The 22,629-nt window shown below is 34.0% G+C and overlaps 1 protein-coding gene and 1 long non-coding RNA gene across 5 annotated transcripts in view; one reads left to right on the top strand and one right to left on the bottom strand.

Moving 5' to 3' along the window:
- Nucleotides 1-18,004, bottom strand: part of LOC118747863 (nocturnin-like) — a 41,468-nt gene extending 23,464 nt beyond the window's left edge. Inside the window, exon 1 of one of the 3 annotated variants that reach the window (XM_036482053.1) lies at nt 17,707-18,004. Coding sequence is in view for 1 of the 3 variants with exons in the window: in XM_036482052.1 (XP_036337945.1) it covers nt 17,439-17,503 (65 nt within the window). In the remaining 2 variants the exon portion in view is untranslated. The other 2 variants (XM_036482052.1, XM_036482051.1) reach the window with 2 other exon arrangements.
- Nucleotides 12,240-22,629, top strand: part of LOC118747867 — a 38,483-nt gene continuing 28,093 nt past the window's right edge. The window contains exon 1 of one of the 2 annotated variants that reach the window (XR_004993986.1): nt 12,240-12,398. This is a non-coding gene — a long non-coding RNA (uncharacterized LOC118747867). Of the gene's footprint in view, nt 12,399-15,888; nt 16,015-22,629 lie in introns of those variants that run through there. The other variant, XR_004993987.1, reaches the window with a different exon arrangement.

Consider the following 22,629-nt stretch of genomic DNA (forward strand, 5'->3'; position numbering starts at 1 on the left):
TTCTTCTCCAAGCTAGAAAATGCTGCCCTCAAAGCATGGTATTGGGACCGGTGATGTCTACGTATACGAGCATCATTGTGCTTTTGTGCACGCTTATCCAAATTAGATTTTTGATCGGCGCACGTGGCAAAAACAATAAACTTTGACCTTGAAAATGATCAGATCGAAATTAGAAAAATTTCAATAACATTAAATGCCAACCCGCACGAGCATCCGAAAACAAAAGAAAGAGCTACATACATACACACACACATTCATACATACATATGTGCATTAGAGAGCATCACCAAAAAAAGTTGTGGTTTTTCCTGCGGAATTATAAAGTTTATTTTATTTTAAGAACATCCGCTAAAATACATATATCGCAAAAATAATAAGACTGAAGTGAGCTGGGCCTATTTGAAAATACCTCCAAAAATCTCATTATTCTGTTTATGTACGTTGATCAACTTTTTTAACACTTTCCTGCAGTCCTTTTGAGCTTTTGCTCTACTATCATCTGAGGTGATTTTTAGACAAAATATTTTTTAAAACTATTTTTATTTATGAGAAACTATATTTTTGATGTATTTTCGAATCGATATAACTCACGTAAATCTTAAATAGGGTGTCGTATAGTGTCGTATTGTTGTATGTCGTAAACTTTAAAACCTCAAATAAATATTTAGAGGACTTGAAACCACAACTAACTATTTTTTAACACTGTGAAAATACATAATATGACTTTTATGATACCTTGCCAATGCCCTTCATTCATATATTTTTAGCCGTTTAAAGTTTATGACATACAACTAATCGACAGTGGGCCTTATGAATAAAAACTAAGCAATTGCTTTCTTAAATTTCAAGCCTTTCTCTGGATTTTTTCAAATAATCTAAAGCAAAAAGTCTGAAATTTTAAGAAAAAGCAATTGCTTAATTTTTATTCATAAGGTTCAGTATACAAATAATATTATAGCGGAAGTCTTAAAATATAATAAATTAAATATTTTCGATGGAATAATAGTACCGAATTTTTATGTATGGATAGTGATGCACCCTAATGTGAATTAAAAAATCGACAAAACTATAATCAATCATAATGAGAACTTTTTAAATGAGCAGAGTAAGAATAATCATTGTTTTGTATAGCACGGAGAAAAATTCAAATAATACTATGTACATAAAGCAGCAGTGTTAAACTCCGGTATGCACCTAAAGATATATATACATATATGTATTTCTATCTAAACAAATTTCTTTTGTATCTGGGTTCGTTTGATTTTTATAGACATACATATGTACATACATGCATGTTTATGTAAATTAGACGTTACACCCTGAGTCTAAAGTAGTTTTGCAAGGAAATTTCGAAAAAAAAATCCAATTCTAGCCTCTTTATATTTTCACTGACACCCATATTCGGAAAAAAAATATTTTTAAATAATTATACTGGAATAATCACAATTACTCCTTACCAAAAATTTTTCACATATGCATGTATTATTTTTTGGATAAAATAAATGCAACCCCTTAACGAAAACAAAGATTAATAAAAAACTGGGAGTGCCACTTTCTGTCGAAATTCGACAGTTTTCTGGTTTTTTAAGAGCCTTGGAGAGGTTTTTTTAACTTCGCACGTCATGTCGTTTAACTTATTAGGGTACAAAATTAATTAAAGAAAAACTCCTGCTTTGGAACTAAAATGTGACTACATTTTTTATATTTTTGAAGGTCTTTGGAAGACTTTAGCAGCACTTGGAATTGATCCCATACATTTATGTTTGTGGATAAATTTCGATAATTTGGTACATATCATTAATTCGATGAATTCCAAAAACAATGAAATCTGATAACTCAACAAAATTGGACAAAATTGGAATTTCGACAACTGTTACTTCCGAGGGCTCGATAAATTTTGATAATTCAAAAATTTATATATGTATATCGATAACTCGGTTAATTTTGATAGCTCCATATAGTTTGAAAGCTATTGACAAATTTCGATAATTCGTTAACAACTTAAACAATGTTGATAACCCGATATATTTTTAAAATTCCAAAAAGTTCGATTCGATAAATTGACAAATTTCAGTAAATTCATGAATATCGATACTGGATAAATTTCGTTAACTCTAAAAAAATAATTTAACAAATATCGATATTCTGATAAATCTAATTAACTTGACAAATTTCGATAACATCATAAATTTGTATAGCTCGATAACTATCCATAAACTTTGATAACTCATTTTCTGTGTTTGAAAGTTTCGATAATTAGATACGTTGCTATAACTCAATAAACATGGATGATTCGATAAATTACGATAATTATAAACTTCGATGATTCGATAAATTTCGGCAGCTTGATAACTTTCGATAACAAAATTTTTTTGACTGAATTTATTTTGTTTCCTATCGAAAAATTACAATAAATACTCTTACCCTTTCAATTAACCTAATTCTCTCAAAATGTATGTTAGTGTATTAATAAATAGATTAAATTAAATACATATCTAATATTATTAACAAACAAATTGCTATGTTTGTCATTTTGGCCCTCATTGCCTTTGTTTTTAGAAAATAAACGCAAAACAAACAGCATGCCATCAGAATTTTTTTGTCATGAATAATATTGAGAGCTAGCATTTAAATGAGGCACACCTCTGTTGTGAAAAGATTATTGAAATGCTCATATCTGTGGCATGCTATCAACTGCATAAATACGTATTTATGTACTTTATTTTAATGCGCTTAAAAATGCAGTTGGAACACCTAGAAGGCAACAGGTGGATGTGGGATTAAAATTATTTAGAAAACGAATGCTGTTCCTACTAAAAATAAATTTATGGATTGAGAATACGAAAAATCCTTAATCAAATACTTCATTACAAAATAAATATGCATTTTTATTTTTTTTAGTAACAAAAAATTTGTTGGCTGAAAAAATAATAATCTTCCCATTAACACCAATCTTTACAACAAAATGTTTAAGTACAGCCTACATACAAAGTTAAAAAATAGCATACCTACCTACTACTAGAATAGGTATCATACTACTATTTATTATATTATAGTACCTCAATTGTGTCTGGCTATATGCAAAAACAAAAAAAATGTGGGCTACGCACTAATTAAACTCGCTTGAATTTTCTATATTTAAACATTTCTTTTACCACTTTTAAAATTCGTATATATGTGCGTATGTATCTATGTATATGCATATGCCTTTATTTAAAATATTTATGTACAATATTTACATACAAGCAAACACGAATATTTCCCGTGTTGTCATGATTTATTAATTTGTAATAAATATTTTAAACTTAGCTCAGTTGCTACTTACATACATATGTATGTACATACGAATCAATTGGCATTCTCAAAGAATTCAAGTACACTTTCACATACTCGTAGATAAATCTAATTTATTTCCGGCAAACAATTATACCTGCATACAAAATAAAAAAAACACAACAACAACAACAACAAGCTAAATGCATGCCTAGCTGCAATTGAAATGCATATGCGACTGACTGGTTGATATCTAATAAATAATTGTTGATATAAATAAATAACAAAATAAGGGTATTCAAGCTGAGCATACTATTGTGATGGGTGCACATTTGGTGAGTGCTAAGTTCACTTTGAAACCAGTATGTATGTAGTCAATATACAGCATTTCGCCATCAAAAAAGAATGTAGCGAAAAAACGAAGATGGAGCAAGTAAACGGCGTCGCACAATGGGACGTCCCCATATAAACTGCGCCCAAAAATAGTAAGCGTATATTACAAATAAAATGTGGAAAATGGCTGCCACGCCCACAACTATTGTGGGCGGAAATGCTAAATGTAATCCGATTTTGACAAAATTCAGAGTTTATGCTGCTTTTACAAAGAAAAGCATAAAATTGAAAGAACGTCAAAATCATCGGCTAATATTATCCTTCACTAACTCTAAAAAAAAATAGGCGCAATTGTAAAAAAAAAATTATTTTGATGCATGTATGTAATTCTTTGTACCCTGCTCATTTATTTACTCCAATATTTTCTAACACTTCATATGCAGTTGGTAACTAAAGTGTGCTTTAAAAAATAAGTAAATGGCAAGTAACGAAAAGTGTGTAACAATTTCTAAAATTTTCGGTTTATCGCGTATAGTTTTTGAAGGATTTAATTTTTTAAAACATTTTAAGTATATATTGTATTCTTAAGACAATTACGAATAATCTGACAAACTTTCAAAGATAAAATATTCTGCGACCTTGAGCGTAATTTTTATTCCAAAAACATCTTAATTGAAGGTACATTTGGAAATAAGTCGAAGCGATCTAAATCTTTTTGTAACTACATATTTACTAGTCCTTATAACGTTACATATACCTGTAAAATGCTTCAAAAACATTTTCTCTAGAAGTGTGTAAAAACCCTGATTTACTACTTTTAATGATGCTCCCTCTTGTAGTCAGAATATTTGAGCGTGGTATCAAATCACCTTTTTTCGACAAAGGTTCTGAAAGTTTCCCTTACTTAATTGGAAGTTTCTAAATTCTGTGGCGTTCCCATTTTTGCCCAATTTGATCCACTATTCGAGATAGCGTGAAAGTGCTGATCGTCGATATCACAAGGCTCTGTACTATACCTACAGGCAAAAGTACCGATACTTGACATATCACCTACCGGTCATAGTACCGGTAATTGACATATCACCTACCGGTCATTGTACCGGTTCATATGTATGAAAACGACAGAGCCGATTGTCACCACATAGAGACTATTGACGGGGGGAAGAACTGAGAGAGAAACCAAATTTAAGATCTGTGCGTGATTGTTAAGACGTATTTTTTTAAATTCCGTTAACGTCGTACTTTTGCTAGTTATTGGATTTCGGCGAGATGGTAAAAATAACTGGTCCAACGAGGAATGCCAAGCTTCCATTTAAAGAAAAGTTGATGTTTATACAGCCACGCTGTGATCAAACGCAGCGCGTACCATATCGGAACGATACTGAAAGTTAAGAAAGAAAGACGAATATATTATTCGAAGAAGAAAAAGTGAAGCCGTAATACGTCAGACCTGCGAGAGGAGAAACAAAAACGCGGTAAGCGGTTAGTCGACAAAATCAAAAGCAAACGAGCGATTGATCAAATATTTATTTACTTGCCATTCGACTATCAACCGAACCAAAAGTTGCCAATCGACTATTCGAATAAGCGTTAGGTACTAGGAATAGACAATTTGAAAATGCACCCTAATGACAACGTACTAGTTTTTATTACCGCAGCGCCTAGAAGTATGCCTGCTTTTATTCTCAGCTAATGAATAGCATTGTGTCATCCAAAATATATACATAAGTATATGTACATTAAGCAACAACATACATATGTACACTAGGGTGGTCCAAAAATGCATGTGGGAAAAAGTAAAGTCGGAATTTTTATGCTCTCGCCCCCTTGGATTCTTCTATACCGAAAAAAAGTATACCCTTTTTTTTATTTTGAAATCAAAAGTTTTCCATAAAATAAGAATAAGAAAATAGGAGTATACTTTTTCGATGGGGTGAGAGGCGACTTTACTGTTTTTGCACCACCCTAATGTACACTATATGCGCACATAAATTTGTAAGTATATATACAGTATAGTGCAATGCTAGTTTTAATACATAAAAATATTTGTGTTTATTATAATAATACATACATACATATATGAATAATACATATATGTACATATGTACTTGCTATAAATTCTAACTCACTGACATATTCACATGCTCTTATATACAATTATATGTAGGTGCTTACTAACGCATGTATGTATATACATATGTAAGTATGTATGTATGTAATAATATTTAAACGCATAAGTGAACTCTTTTACACAAATAGTACTTTGAACTGCAGATAAAAAGTGAATGCGATCGTTCAAGAAAAAAATCACACATAAATACAAACATAATTGGCTTAGCAACTGTTAATCAATTAAAAATTCTGTTGTACAAATATACATACATATTCAAGTTATTTCTAAAGCGCGTAGAATGTATGTACATATGTATGTATGTATGTATGTATGTATGTCACTATGCGATAGGCTTTGATTGCTTCGGAAACTCAAATCTTATTATTGTACTTTATTTCGTTTTTGAAATGCTGGAAAACCCAAGAAGATGTGTAAATCTTTGAAATAGTAACTATATTTCTACTAAGACTTAAGAACAACAAGACCCCCGGCACCGACGCACAGTGGTTCAAAACTGGAATTTAGTGTTCACAATTCACTGGAGCATTCACTTTTCACTCAATTTGATTAATTTTTTTTTTTAATGAAAGCTAATAAGATTTGCAAGCGACCAGTTGAGCACGATTTTTTGAATTTTTGTTTGTTTGTATTAAAGTTTTTAGTGCAAGGTGCAGAAAAGGTAGCAATTTTGAGGAAAATCGATTCTCCTGTTCCAACTAGCAAATATTAAATAATAAAAACGAGTTGAAAGCAATCGTAGGGTGCCCCTGAAACGAAAAAAAAATTTCACCAAAAAAATTTTAAATATTTTATAACAAATTTTCTCCAAAATTCAAAAAAAAATTAGTTTCTAGAAAAATGTTAGGTATGCAGTTTTATATATAATTAAATTTTAGTACAATAAAGTGCAATTTGCAAGTGGCTACGAGGTCGCGTTGATTTTTAATAATTTTTTCGCTAACATTTCGAGTACATCTGCATGCTAAAGTAGAAATAAAAACGTTTGTTATATTATTCAAAATCAACACAAACTCTTAGCCACTTGTAACTTGCACTCTATTATGCTAAAATTTATTGAGCTATAAAACTTCATATGCAAATTTTTTATAAAAACCCAAAACAAAAAAAAATAATTTTGGTGAAAATTTTTTTATAACATTTCAAATTATATATACATCCTCCGCCCAACACACACACAACGATCGGCCGTAAAGGAAAGTTTCCCTAAAAATTTCAAAATATACGAAAAAATCAATTGCGATTTTAGTTTTTCTCTCTCACGTCAGGATATTTTGAAGGGCTTTGAAATTTCAAAGATGTGAATAATAAGAATATCAATATGTGCACTAAAAAAAAATTTATCTTCAATTTTATGATGTTGACATTTTTAAGGACCACCCTAATGTATAAATTTGTAAGAACACATGTGCGAATTAGGTCGAAGATTTATGAGATTTGTGTAAGTCGCAATCATTAAACTTATCAATGCGATAGCGCACAGTTTCTCAACTAAACACATACCTATGTACCTATGTATGTACATATTTACATAGAAAACTCACCGTGTCAGTCGCTTATCGATCACTTTACCAATTCGCAATTGCACGTCTGCGAGCGGGTAAGCACAAATTGAGACATAATAAGTACACTTACAAACATACATACATATGGCAGCAGTTTTGTGCGTCACACGCGTTCTTTATTCACCTCTTTTTTTTCTGTAGTCAGTTCTGAAATACACTTTTTTAAATAATGCAATCAGGCAAAATTTGCTTTGTTTATTTTTGGGAAATGGCGCATTTTTCACTGCATATGCAAGTTTGGGCCTACTTGGCATGTTTGCAAGGAAGCAAAAATTGTGAGAAATCTTAGCTCGTTTATGCTATTTTGTGGTCTATTTTTGAACATGTAAGAGCATACATACATACATACGTATACGAATGCATTGTTTACGATCGCAGATAGGCGACAATGAAAATGAGAAAATTCGGTTTTATTCTACTTGTCAACAATTATGTCTTATACAGTTTACTGGGTGTTAAGTTAATTAGAGACTTTTCCAAATGACTATGTACTTATTTAATTCAATTATTAAACGACTTCAAAAAAAACGGGGAAGGTTATCAATTCGTCGGAATATTTTTTATGTATGTCAACGCATAACTTGGGAAGACGTTAACCGAATGGCATAAATTTTTTGTTATATTATGCTGAATTTCCACTAGCCATTAAATGACAACATTTTTAATGACAATGTTGGGCACTAAAAAAATCCCTGCCATCGCATTCATAACATTTTTTTTAATGTGGAGATTTGGCATTACTTGTTTTAAAATTTATACCAAATACTGCATGCTCAAAGAAATTTGAAAAATTTTTAAATTTGTAATGTACTTATTTTACTCAACTTCGGTGTAAAAAAAAATTCATAACTCATATTATTGCGCAATACTCAGAGCTACCATTGTGATTTTTTTTTTTTTTAATTTTTTTGAGATGGCATATTTTCAAAAGCTATTTTTTTAATCAAAAAATTTGTATGTGAAAAATTTTTCAAGAAACAAAAATTTTGTAAATACTGAATTTTGATGTGTGCATGTGTGTGATTTATTTTAAATTTTTTCCTCGCCCCGTTCTCGAGATATTTGGAAAGCTATTAATTAACTCGATTTGTTTTTGTTTTTGTGCTGTAAAGTTTTTAAAAATTTGAATAGCCTTTTTGTAATAACCAGAGACTGGATTTTATTCGACTCTAAATTCGAAACGAAATGTTCATACTATGTTTTCGAATGTACCATTACAATTATATTTTATTGTAGGAACTTATTTCCCCATCTCTTTCAAAAATATTGACTTTTATTAAAGTAAGCAAGATAAGATATTGTTTTTATTTTTTTTTATTTTTTTATTTTTAGACAGCAATTTGTTATTTTTCGGTATTTTTTTAATTTCTTTCCAAACTTCTTTGAACTTTTCTGGGAATTTCAACGACGCACAGTGTTTCGACTATATGGACTCGGATAGAAAAAAGTCATGGTGACAGTTGATAAAAAACAAACGGTTGGACTTAGAGAGGGAATCGGCGCGATACCGAGTAATCAGTAAAGTTGCCTTTGGCGATTAACCCATTAAAAAAAAATGTTTCTTTTTCAACTGTAATCATTTATCTAAATGTCGTGGAATATTCAGGTGAAAGTATTTATAATTTATTTGGTACTTTCCTATTTTCTTACCAAAAAATTTACTTTGAAATTTAGATGCTAAAGATTATTAGTAAAAAAAAAAGTATGAGTACCGGTCCGTCAGGTCTTAGAGAATTTTATGTAGTTTTTGAATATGTAATAATAAATAAATGTACTTTTTGATTTTCTTAATTTTTGATTTTCAGCATATTTATGCATAATTTCGCGAAAAGAATTTTTCAAACAATGAAAAAATCTCACCAGACATTGGGAAAAAAGCGAGTATTTAAACCTAAGTCATTTTATAGTATAACCTTTGTTTTCTGAGAGTGAAAAGCAGGAAAAACAATGTTGCAGAAATTTAATTTTTTCTAAAATAACCAGACGTAAATTGTTAAGTATACGCCATGTATTCTTCGAAATTTTCAATCGATTCGATTTGAAAGTTCAAATCGCGATTATGGCCTTCCAAAACGATTAAGCTTCCTCAATTTAAATTATATAGAAGAAGTTTAACTTTAATTTTATTTAATTAGAAATCTGTAATTCTTCGATCAAGCGTGGCGTGATTCGGGCTCAGATTTGATTCGAAATAATACACTTGTGGCAGAATATAAATTGATGGTCGTTTAAAACCGGGCCATACATTTTTGACCATTTTAATAACAAAACATAAATTTATGGATTTGGAGATTTTCTGGCTTTTTTTATTTGCGAAATATTGCATCTACTTTTTAATCACCATCACTTTTTTTGAGGTTTTGAATTGCAAAAAATGTCTTTGCTGCAGAATCTTGCATTTCTACTATTGATTAATAACATAAAAAAAAAAATTTTATGACTAAGGCATAGAAGAAAGTTATGTTCCATGCACCATATTAAAATGTAAGATCTTAAGTAAATTCACATTTTAACATATTTTCTACATTCAAAATTCACCATTTGTACAAGTGTACAAGCATTTTTGGCGTTCTAACCATTACATTGCATTGCTTTGGTTCATTTATAACGAATATTTAGTTCGTTCGGCAGCTACTATCAGTCGCAAATGAGGTTATTATGCTTACCATTTCCATGGATAGACTTCAAAGTGCACTTGTTTCGAAACAAGTAAACAAAAAAAAAAACAAAAACCAGCGCAAATTTCTTCAAACCGGATAGAGTTGCTTTCAAGCGCTTACAAGCACTTTTTTCCAATTTAAAAACACGGATTTTTTTTTTTTTCAGTAAAGATTTCGCACACTAAGCCAATCTGTGGCGTAGTCAAAAACTTAGAGGACTTTTACTTTTTTTTAAATATCTTCTTAAAATCGCTGAGAAGGTTTCAAAGAATTGCAATGGTGCTGATGGACTCTTTGGAGGAAACACTTTTTTCACTGAAGGCGCACATTTCAAACGATTTATGTAAACAGAAGAATATGAAATGAATCTAAATATTTAGCACGGCAAATGTGGTGAAATAAAATCTTCGGAAAAGGCACTGCGATAGACTTTATGTAATGAGATCAGTGTACGGGCGGGCACTCGAATCGAAATCAACTAAGCTCTAATGAAATTATTGCAATCACATTTATACATAGTACTAGTCAAATTTGTATATGTATACATACATAGAGTTGCACGCTCGTCGTTGGCACTCTCTGACTGATAAGGATAAAATACTACAGTGCCATGTAGATGTGCAGCTAAGAAACAAAACAAACAAAAAAACGCAAGTGAGGCGAATATTTACTATAAATTCGATTTGATTATGCTGCTATAGCGTTACATGTGTAAATAGAGCACGAAAGAGTGAGCGCGTCGTCAAGATTAATGTACTCGCGTTTTTCACACATGCATACCAGCCAACTTACCCTGCAGGAAAATTATGAACTAGTGAAACGAATTTCTGGTTCTATCTTGAAATATTTACTTCCAGTACAATTTTTTTTTAATTACAAGTTGTTTTTCTTATCCCGAGAATCAATCGGCGGGCCCACCCGCAGCTGTTTTGGCCAAGTTGCAGTTATTGGGGAGATTTTTATACCTTTCATGAGCATTAAATGGTATTATAATTATTAAAATGTATACTTCTATGATCAGAACGTCGAGCTGAGCCGATTTAGCCATGTCGGTAAGTAAGCGTATTTATAGAATATATTAATCATTTGTCGGAACCCGAAAAATCGGACTCCTCCATTTATGCAGCTAGGAACATGAAATTTCGGACTATGTTCACTCATTATCAACAGAAAGTTTACAGCAAAAATAACAGCGATCGCATCACTTTAACCTATTGCCTCCATACAACTGATTTTTCAGATATGGGGTTTTACTGTAAAACTCCTTTATTTGGACAGCTAAAACCGAGATACTTCGTGAGCTATTTTTTAAATAATCATACAAAGTCTACTAAAAAATCGTTAAAATCGGTGTTGTATAAGCTTTATCTTCTACATCTACCACTGATTGTTCAGATACAAGTTTTTGCGATATAACTCATTTATGTAGGTGGATAAAGCCATTAAATTGTGTTACCGGTTTACATACCGATCACACAGCAGTGAAAATCACCTAGATTGTAATATCTTCCATACCTTTGATTGATTAGATATACGTTCTTATACATATATGTAGCTCCTCTAACTACTATAAGTGTGCTGTGAATATACAAAATTTTTGAAATGCAGTAATCTGTTAAAGTAGAATTTTCTGATGTTCATAAAAGGTATGAAGTCTTCGGCATACTCGAAGACAGCGCTGCTCTTACTTGTTTTTTTTTACCCCCGAAGCATCGGCTGATTCTTTGGCGATTAAATCCTGAATATAATTTCATTTAAGGAACAAATGCATTTTTAAATTTTTATAATAACAAAAGGAAAACATAAAAAAATAACTAAATAACAATTGCTCATTCAAGAATCGGCCAAACACGGCCGATTCCGATTCTCTTGGCCGATACTAGCCTCGGCATTGGCCGATTCATCGGTCCGACTCTAGCGCCAGTTCGCAACTGGCAAAAAGGGAATGCGGAATGAACCTAGGACATCGCTAAATTCAACAGTTTCATTTGTAATTCGTCATCAAAATTATTGCGTACAAGTCGTGGTTTTAAATTAGTAAGGGTCGTTCTTGTTGGGTACAAGTGGATTTTCCTACAGGTTTTTGTGAGCCATTAGCGCGGTCTGCGTTCGTTATAGCCGATTTGCCCTTTGTTGGCATTCACCACTTGCATGCATCTTATTTATGTATAGAAAGAAGTATTTATGTATTAATGTATACTTGATTGTAAGTTTGCGTCTAGCGAGAGTTCCGCTTTTACATAAGTATGTTCAAGAAGTAATTATCAGAGGGATCAACAGATCGGCTCTGAGTTTCATTAAGCAGACTTAGTGTAGCGACAATTTCATCAGTATAAATAGCTTTGTTGAATTAAATACTACTATGTCAGACAAAATAATAAAATAACAAAGATATTTAAAAGATGTCAGGTGTATGTACAAAGGCATGATACAAAGGTAAAAAGATATCGTTTTTTTTATTTTTTATTTTTTATGCGGAACGAATCTGATTTTCCAGGAATTAAGAAAAATTCAAAAAATAATAATAATTTCAATTTCTTGGATAAATACTTTATTACTTATGTAGAAAAAAAAGTAAAAATGTGAATCATTCTTAAACGTTGTGTTAAGTTAAGCTGATTGTCCCAAGATAAGGGACAAACTTACGCCATTGGGTTTTTGTGGTATCCCTACGGACGGTAAATCGCTGCGCGCTCATTTTTGCAAATCGAACAAACGATGCGGATCTAATGGCATTGATTATTAAATAATTTGAGTTTAATTGTTTACCAGGTGACAACTCTCTTCGAAAAAGTAGTACCTTATTGCACATCTTCAGCCCACGCCTTTTAATTTGACACCTCATTTTGGAAAATCGAAGGAACAATGCAGATCTGATGACCTGGACAAAAGATCCCTTTGCGCCTTATATATATATGTATGTATATAGATTAGCATAAAAAAGAGTGGAGTGCAATGTGGTATAGTCGTTCATTGCGATGAACTAGTTCATTAGTTCTTTTAGTTCATGAACTACACCCAAGCCTAATACACACATACATACATGTAGGTATACGTTGGGTTTAAAAAATTTTAAAATTTCTTTGTTGTTACGCGGATAACTTTCAGGGCTAGACTTGCTTCTAACTCTGTACTATGCGTATTTGTTTATGTGTGACTGTTTGTTATCAGTGCGAGCGCACATACATACATATGGCTGACAGTTTAAAATTAATATGTGAAGCCGCGATTACCTTTATTTTTTCTAAATATTGTCTAATGGGGCAATAAATTTTGTTTTCAATTGCTAAAAACATATGGGCCGTCGGTCAAGGGGGTCCATTTAAACATATGTATGTATGTATGTATGTATGTATGTACATGCGTACCAAATATACATGGACCTACTACTTGTACAATTACTCATACATATGTATACACTTGTGCATAAAGCTGTTATAACGTTGTTGGCATAGCGGTTGTTTGTAACAGCATAAAGGAATCGAGGTAGATATAGACAAATGTATACCGAAATTCTCATAATGAAGAGAGAATTCGATTAAGCCATTTCTGTCTCTTCGTCCAAGTACCCTATAACTGCAAGGCAATTTTAGATATCTCAACGAAATTTGGGATGTAGGTTGCCCTTTATCAAAGTTAGGTTGGTATTTCAATTGGGCGAAATCGGACGTTAACTACGCCGATCTCACATATAACGACGTTTTTCGCAAAATGCAATAGTTACGTTATTTCTGTAAGTATTGCATCCAATTGGCGCTGGGCCACTTTCTATTCAGCTTAATAGTACATGTCAATAAAATGATAAAACTTAAAAAAAAAAAAAAAATAAAAAATTGTTGAAAGTTAGAATGTGAAATTTAATTTTGGTACAAAATAATAAAACGGTAAAATGTTGAGAAAATGGGTGTGGCACCGTCCACTTAAATGCTGTATCTCGGTAATTCCTTTACCAATCCGCACCAAAATTGCGACAATTGACCATTTTTTCAAATCGAACAATAATCACGCCCACCTCCGATATAGCGGTAATTGACTCAAAATGGATATTTACATACAATAATAGCTTAGCAATAATGAGATTATTACATTCTTTTTTAAATGTATGTGTCACCGACCCCTTATGGCTATCTCGGTAACCGATTTATTAATTTCAACCAAGCTCGGTACACTTTGTTGCCTTTGATACAAAAAAGCAATATTCTGAAAATTTTTTAAATCGGAGTAAAGTTACGCCCACTTCTCATATAACGGTATAAATTTCAGAAATTCGAAAACTCTGATACATATTTCAATAACTAAGGGCGGTAATTTACTCAAAGTTTATACGTACAAACAATCTCTTAACAAGAAATAAGACTATTCGAGATTTATTGAAAACGGTATGCGCTTTGTCGCTTTCTACTTGGTCTAATTATTTTGAAATCGGGAAAAGTACACTTGCTTACCATTTTACAGAAAGCTGAAAAAACGATACTTTATTTATACATACTTCTTTCCTTGTTCTAAAAAAAGAATTGAATACGCTGAGAAGAGAGTAGGCTAAATATTTTTCTCTCAACACAAGATTTTTTTAATTTTTTTTTTTTAGCTATAACCAAATAATGTAATAACCAGAGGGAGAGTACTACTTTTGTACCAAGCGCTTATCAAGGGTTAATAAGCTTAACGTCTGCTTCAATGTTTAATAACCATAGAGGAAAGCAGCACATGCGTACGGAGCATAGCATGCGATTCATTGGAGAGCACTGCCCTCATCAAACAACAAAGACGCGAACAATATTCTTAAAGAAAGCGCTAATAAGTGTGCTCTCATTCAATTTGCAGAAAACTTATGAGTGTAATACATGTACATATACATACATTGTACATATGTATGTATACAAATATTAACATAAAGTAAATTATTAGTATCGCACACGTACATCAAAAATGTTTTAACTCCAAATTTACCATTTTCCAGAAAACACAAGACACTCATCAGCCTTATCATGAATTTTTATTTCGTGTGAACTCGTTCACATTTCGCCCATACAGTTGACCTAGGTATTGTATGTTAAATATTCACCAAGCGAAGTAGTTCACTTCGCAAATCGGGGAATTCCCCACGAGTTGACTTCCCTGCTTCATATATAAAAATGTTGTGTGTTCGTTTGTCACGGTCGTCAAAACTCGAGAGCGGCTGAACCGATTTGAATATTTTTCATTTTTTTGTATTGTTCGGTATAAAACCAGGATCAATGATATTACAAAAAAAAATGGAGGATTGCCACCTATTTGATAATTTTTAAACCCAATTATATTGATAAAATAAATGAGTTATTACAATATGGGTATCAAATTAAAGAGGTTTAAGAAAGATAACTGTTGGAAATATTTTCCAGGAGGGTTGCCACCTATTTGAAAGTTTTAACTCAGTCAAGTTGATAAAATAAATGAAGTATTGACCTGTGGGTGTCAAACTACAGATCTTTAAGAAGGCTTATGGCCGAAAATATGTTTGAGGAGGGTTGCCACCCGTTTGAAAATAAAGTACATCGATAAAATAAATGAAACATAACAATATGGGTATCAAATTAAAGAGGTTTAAGAAAGATAACTGTTGGAAATATTTTTTAGGAGGGTTGCCAATTATTTTAAAATTTTAACTCCGTTAAATTGATAAAGTAAATGAAATATTGCAATGTGGGTATAAAACTAAAGAGAAGAAAGTTTGCCAATGCCCATGTCTGCCATTGTCAACTTAGAAGAAAGTTTGCCCATGCCTGCCATTATCCAACGGAATTTTTGAACTCGATTGATCTTCCAGGGATTGAAAATAGGTGTGACAATTAACATGTTGCGGAATATTAATTAGCCAAAACTCTGCAACGGCAAGCGACTCGCAGTTAAGAAATTGATGAACAAACAACGTAGTGAAAGCAAAGATTTTAACGTGCCTTTCAAGAAGGTGAAGAATTCCCATGATGAATTCCCTAAATTTGTGTGACAACTTCACACACAACGCAAATTGGAGAAGCTCGGACAAATACTTAGCAAACTATGGAAGCGCCAGGTATTTATCTATTATTTTCTTATCACCAGACTTCTTCAGTTTTTCTAGCCATAATATTTTGTGCTGCTTTGTAGTATTGCGCTTGCTCAATACATCCAAAAACTTCGTGATATATTTTTATTTTTAAAACAATAAAAACTAAAAGAAAATTAAATAAAAAGAAAACCATTAAAAAATAAAATTAAAAGAAAAATAAAAGAAGTTTAAAAAAATTTATTTCATTAAAAAATCTATATATTTTTCTTTTTAAAACAATAATCTCTAAAAATTAAAAGGCAATTTATTTAAAAAAAGACAAGAAGTTTCTAAAATAAAATGAAATTAAAAAAAATTGTTTTCCTTTTAAAACAATAAAGCCTAAAAATTAAAAGAAAATTTATTTAAAAAAGATAAAGAATTTAATTGAAGCAAAATAAATAAAACAAGTTCCTAATTAAATTAAAGTAAAAAAAAACATTTTTCCTTTAAAAGGGAATAAAATCTGATACTTAAACGAAAATTAAATCAAAGAGTAAAGTACATTAAATTAAAAAATAAGACAATAACAATAAAATGAATACCCAAAAAATTAAATGGAATTGAAAAAATATATTTTTTACAATAAAATTTAAAATAAGTTTCAAAATGAAATTGAATTAAAAAAAATATATTTTTTTTTCAATTAATAATATTTTAAAGTTAAAAGGAAATTGAATTAAAAAAGAAAAAATAAATGAAAAAAGAAGTACATAAACAATATTACAAACAGTTTCACGAAAGCAATTTAAGCGAAAAATAATTTAATAATTAAATTAATAATTAAATAATAATGAAAAATTAATTTTATTTGAATTTAATATGAAAACTGACAGCAGGGAAAAATCCTTTTTCACTTAAATTGCTGGTGAAACCGGAAGTAAAAATTTAATTAAATTGAAAAAAATGCCTTATTAATTTAATTGTTTTTTTAAATAATAAAATATAAAAATTAAAAAAATAATAATAATTAAATAAAGAAAAAAATTTGGAATATATTCAAGTGCTTTCTCTCAGTAGAGTTTTCTTTTTAATTTCGCAAAGTTTTTTTTTAATTTCGCAAACTGGCACCCTAATGTGTACACAAAAAATACATACATTGTTTTGTCGATACTCTTTGACGCACATTCAGACAACTTTCTACTGCAAACACTGATGTCTTTATGAAATTAGGTAATATGCAAATGAAGACAGACATGGGCTGACAAACTATGTAGCAAATGAGCGCGTCGATATATCAAAACCACCCGACGAAAGCTGTAAACTTAGCAAATGGAAAAAAACTTACACACATCTGCATGGGTGTCGATAGGTGCGAGTTAACCCATACATGCATTGCATACATACATATGTACATACTCATGTGTTAAAAAAAAACAAAAAAACTAAAACTTGCTTAACTCACTCACATGAATTTCTTGAAGATTTTGTAAAGCGCTACCGCATAATGGACAATCGCCGAGATCAGGAACATACTGCAACCACATTCGTAGCCGCGTACTAATAAAACAAATTGATGCCAGCAACCTTTGCCCTTGCACTTGCACTCAATTAGCTTTGTTGTAAAGTGTTCTTTTTTTTACTACTCTTTTTTTTCAAAAACAAATTTCAATTCGCTCATAAGCAAAGGAAAAGCACACGTGTTTGCACTAGTAATTCACTCACTGGCTCACTCACCCACGCTTTTTATTTGTCGCAAAATATGTAAGCTTGCAAATCGCTTGGAAAATCTATAAAATCTTTTTAATGCGCGACTTGAAGATGATTTTCGAGGCTTCCGATATGTACGAGTATGTATATATTTATGTTGTTAGGTTTTTTGTAGTACTTATCTTCAATGTCATTTCCGCGTGTCGAACTATCGCCATCAAAGCCGATGGCAACCACTACTATAAGCGCGACCACACTTAGCCACACCAGCGACTTTCAAGAGCATACTCGTACTGCTTTCCCCAGCTAAAAAGTCTACGCGCTGCTCATTGTGTTACAACTAACTAGGCAGTATTGTTGGTAATTTCCATTAGCGTTGGCTCTCACCGGTTCAGTGCCTTTGGCGTCAACCAACGTTGACGTTATTAGCTAGCTCCAGTGCTCCGGTGAGTGCAGGAGAGTGATTCACAGCCAAAACGTGCTTGCAAAGGTTGTTTTTTTTTTTCATTTCTTCTGTTATTGTTGGCATCTGCGTTATGTACTTGGTTAGTAGCGTCTTTAGAGAGCAGCGAGTACTTATGTATAAACAAATGAAAATAAAAAAGTATATATATATACTTACATATGTGCACATATTTGGTGTGAATATAGATAATATTGTTAAAAATCTCTGGGTAAATATTATAGTTGGCAAGTTTAAGGTTTACCTGCATCGAGGAAATTGAAAAAAAAACACATTTACATCGTGGATGGTAAGTAGGAACTTTCGTAACATTTATCTCTATTTCGAAGAATTATTTTTTCGGTACAATAAACATTAAATACGGCGCCCCTGGCAAGGTTAGGTTGATCTGGCCGGCGTTGAGCCACACATAGACCGGTAGGCCGGTAGATAACAACCCCCGCCTAGATCGGCTGTATCTCAGTCGTTGTTGTCAAGCTCAACTAACTGGATTCCCAAGAAACGTGCAGCTTCTATAAGATCCGTCCATAAACAGAGGCGTCGGTTGAGCGGCGTTTTGTGGGCATGCGAAGAGATGTTTCGAGTCGTGTGGTGTCTATCCGCATATCGGGCACTCATTGGACACATACGCATCTAGTCTGCTCTGGTACGAGTTCAACCTGCTGCAGGAGCCACAACGAAATTGGCCGAGGCAGACGAAGCTTCGTCACGTCCACGTCAGGTGGTTGTGTGCCAAGAACGGAATTCACAGGTAACTTGGAACCGACTCCCTATGAATGCCGCTCAAGGTCTGCCGATATGCTGTCGGATCCAGAGGTTGTTTTATGAACCTCTGAACTTCGTCCGTCGGTTCGTATAAATTCCTACTGACGTGCTTTGGCGAGGGCTCTTCTGCAAGCAAGTGTCTGTTCGGGTGTCCACGTCTGTGGCTTCCTATTAAGAATTGTTTGCAGAGCATTGTGTTGTGCTCCTTAATGGGGAGCATTTGCGCCTCGTCATGCAGATGATGTTGTAGCGACATCAGAAGACATCCGGTCGCTGTCCGGAGTGCTGTGTTCTGAGTAGTCTGCAGCTTCATCAACTGCGTCCTACTGGTCCCTGGCTGCCACACTGGTGCTGCTTAGTTTAGAACCGGCCGCCCAATTGCCTTTAATATTTCCAGCAACGTTTCTTTGTCTTTTCCCCAGGTGCTGCCGGCTAGCGACTTAAAGACCTTGTTGCTTTTCTGTACTTTGTTGGCAATTACGGTTTTGTGCGCGGAGAAGGAGATCAGACTGTCGAAAGTTACTTCGAGGCTTTTCGGTTTACTCGCCGTTGGAATTGGTCCGTCATCGACGTGAATACCCAGCTGCAGTCTAACCTCCTTCGTCCAGGTGGTGAGAAGGGTACCTGAGGATTTTGTAGGGGAGAGGGTTAGGCTCCTTGCAGTGAATAAGCGAAAAAGCTCGTAGAGGTAGCCGTTTACTTTCGGGCACAAGTCATCAATTCCATTCCCAGACGCCATTATCGAGCAATTTTCAGCGTAAGAGACAATCGAGACTCGCTCTATTGGTTGAGGGAGCTTATACTAAATATACAAGTTGAACAGTAATGTGGAAAGGACAGCACACTGTGAAACCCCCTGTTTTATTTTCCTGGGTTTGCTCAATTTCTCTCTAAACATTACTGCGAATTTCAGAAATAGCTTCTACTATACTTTTGAGGTGTATTTTAACTTCTCGAATTGATAGGTTCCTTAGCCATTCATCGGCATAAAAGATGTTGTAAGGTTTCCCTCGCCACCAGAATATGTCCCTTAAGTAATCCGGTAGCAAGTCTGCAAACTTTTCTTGAAAGTCGTATGGCTAGTTTGGCTAATAATTTTTGCAGTTTTGCTGGTAGTAAACTCATTCCATCTAACCCCGAACACCCTCGACATAATGTCGTCTATTTCGTTATGCAAATTTTGGAGAGGTCTGTGAATGTTTTTTATTTGTGTTGTTCTATCCGCTTGTGTGTGGCCGAGTGCCCAATAGATATGAAGCCTTCTGTTCGCGGCGTGAAATACCATATGAGGTAACTACCTTAATTGCCACCTATTACGCGTAGGCTAGCTCCTGTGCAATCCTCATAGCGAAAACCTTTGCTTGAACTATGCTGCGCTGGTCAGTAACCTTACTGTCGACCTGACGTTCAGTTACTGACAGTGAATTCCGGCATCCCCTCCCGTTACCATTTTAGAGCTGTCCTTGAATATTTTCAAGGGATTCATGGCTAAGTTTCATTCTGCGCTGCCTGTGCTTCTCGCTCCCATTGAGCTGTGCCCTAACGTTCTGTAATTGATTCCACTACGGCCGTCGATCTACCTGCGGATTTAGCAGTGTGGTATTCCGCTATTTGGTCAATGGGCTGCCGTTGAAGTTGACCTCAATGCATAGTGTCGTGTCTCCATTGGCCGGAGATATGAGGTATTCTTGCAGCATTCCGGCACACCAAAGCGCCATAGAGTAGTAATGGTCTGACTATTGCTGTGTGGCACCAAAGCATCAGGCACAGACCTCACGATTCCTTTGTATGCATGCAGTACGTTACTGGCCTTTTTCAGTACTTCCTCAACATTGGGCCTCCACAGCAGCTTACTATTCACAATACTAGTCCCAGGTACTTTGTGTTTGACAGCTCGATGTTACCCAGTTACGTAGCAGGTCCGTTTTGTCTGCGCTAACCCCTAGCCCATTAGGTAATGGCCTTCATGGGGCTGCTCATTACGTTTCTGGCAGTATCGAGGTACTTCTAATACCGCTAAGTAGCCTTCATACGGCACTACTTTGGGCGCTTTCCCCTCGAACTCCTTTAGTAATTTGTTGACCGAGAAAAACGACTTTGAAGTTAACAGGTGAATTTAATTTATACGCGTTTTTGGCGAAGTGTCCATTCTGAAGTGAATTTGTATAAAAAAAAACGCAGCTATAGGGCTGCGGTGAGCTTTCTACTTCTGAATTTGCCCGAAAAAGATAGCTGTTGGGTCTGTAGAATCTCTTGGGAAAAATCTGAGCTAGGCAGTTCTGCTTCTTCGATACCATCGTAGTTTCAGGTGCTAAGGCTAGTCTTTACAGCAACGCGAGGGCCGTTCTTGAGGATCCACGTACATGTCGACATCTGTTCTGTAGTCGTGCAGACGAGTCTTATGTGTCGAGGTGAACCTTCTCGAAGCAGTGCGTTTTTGTGGTAGTTTGCTTTGATAGCATGGTATTGTGTTATTTCACCGCTCATGGTGAAATTCAGCCTTACGTGAAGCTATGTTTTCGCACGTTTGAAGATTTCTTCAATGCGCATCACTTGTTATTGTCTAAACAGTTGTCTTGAAGCAGGGTCCCTTTTTTGGCTCCACAGGTGCTGCCGAATAGCAACTTTTGGGCTTCATTCCTGATATTTAATTGTATGAGGTATGTATTTTTTGCGACATCGACATAGACGTAGAGCTATGTGGCCTATCTCCTTAAATAACGTGGTGAAGAGTATAGCGGTGGGTCTCACAGCAGAAATGTTAATATTTCTGGTAATGAAGAAATATAAAGGCTATATTGACTTTTTTTAAAGTTAGTTACAGGAAATTAAGTTCTTATACACGACTAGGAGATGTATCTTTCAAATAGGATGGGGATGGAGATTTCGACTCAAGCAATTGTTTCATGTTAGGCTTCAGTTTTTCGCGCAACACCGTCGAGAGTTGTTCGAGCGGGGGAATGTGATTTTCTACCCGATATATTGGCCTGAGATCTATTTTCATGTTTGTAAAGAGAACTTCGATTAAAACTAAGTTATATTGCAGTTTTCATTAAATTTAGGTGCGATAAATTGAGATTTCCCTGTCACTTCTATTTGAGGTCTATGGAGTAATTTTTAGACCTTTAATAGGGTGCAGCGACTCAAGGGTTAAATCACTGAAGCAAGAATCCTTGTGGAACTACTTTAAAGTTGAATTTTTCTCTCGACTGTCTTGAGGGTGCATAGCATTACAGATAAGTCGTATCTAATCTGTTTTTATACAATGGCTTGTACATACTTACATACATGTGTCGAGGTTCATAGGATCCCCAGGCGGAAAGAAAATTTACCAAATCTTTCTGTACAAGTCAACTGGTTTCGATCTTTGAGCGTGTTGTTGTTTCTGCAACGACATGACTAAGCCCGGCCTAATTCAGTTTGTCCATCAATTGTTGTCCTCAAGCTCAACTAACGGTAGGCCCAGGAAATGAACCGTTTCGACGGGGTTGCATCAGAGGGAGCGAGATTTTAGCTGAGTAGATTTGCGTTGCCAAGAGAAAAGGTGGTTGGTGTCATGGGGGAGTCTCCAAACTCCGGACACTTATAGGGATATCGGGGTCGAGTCTAGATAAGTAGCTATTTAGGCGGGCGCAATATACAGACCGTAGTTGGGCCAGAGTGATACGGGTCTCACGTGGCAGTCAAAGGTCTGAGTCAGCAGAGGAGATTGGGCGAGTGCC

Source organism: Rhagoletis pomonella, unplaced genomic scaffold, assembly GCF_013731165.1.
Source record: "Rhagoletis pomonella isolate Grant_MI unplaced genomic scaffold, Rhpom_1.0 Rhpom_scaffold_00012, whole genome shotgun sequence".
NCBI lineage: Eukaryota > Metazoa > Arthropoda > Insecta > Diptera > Tephritidae > Rhagoletis > Rhagoletis pomonella.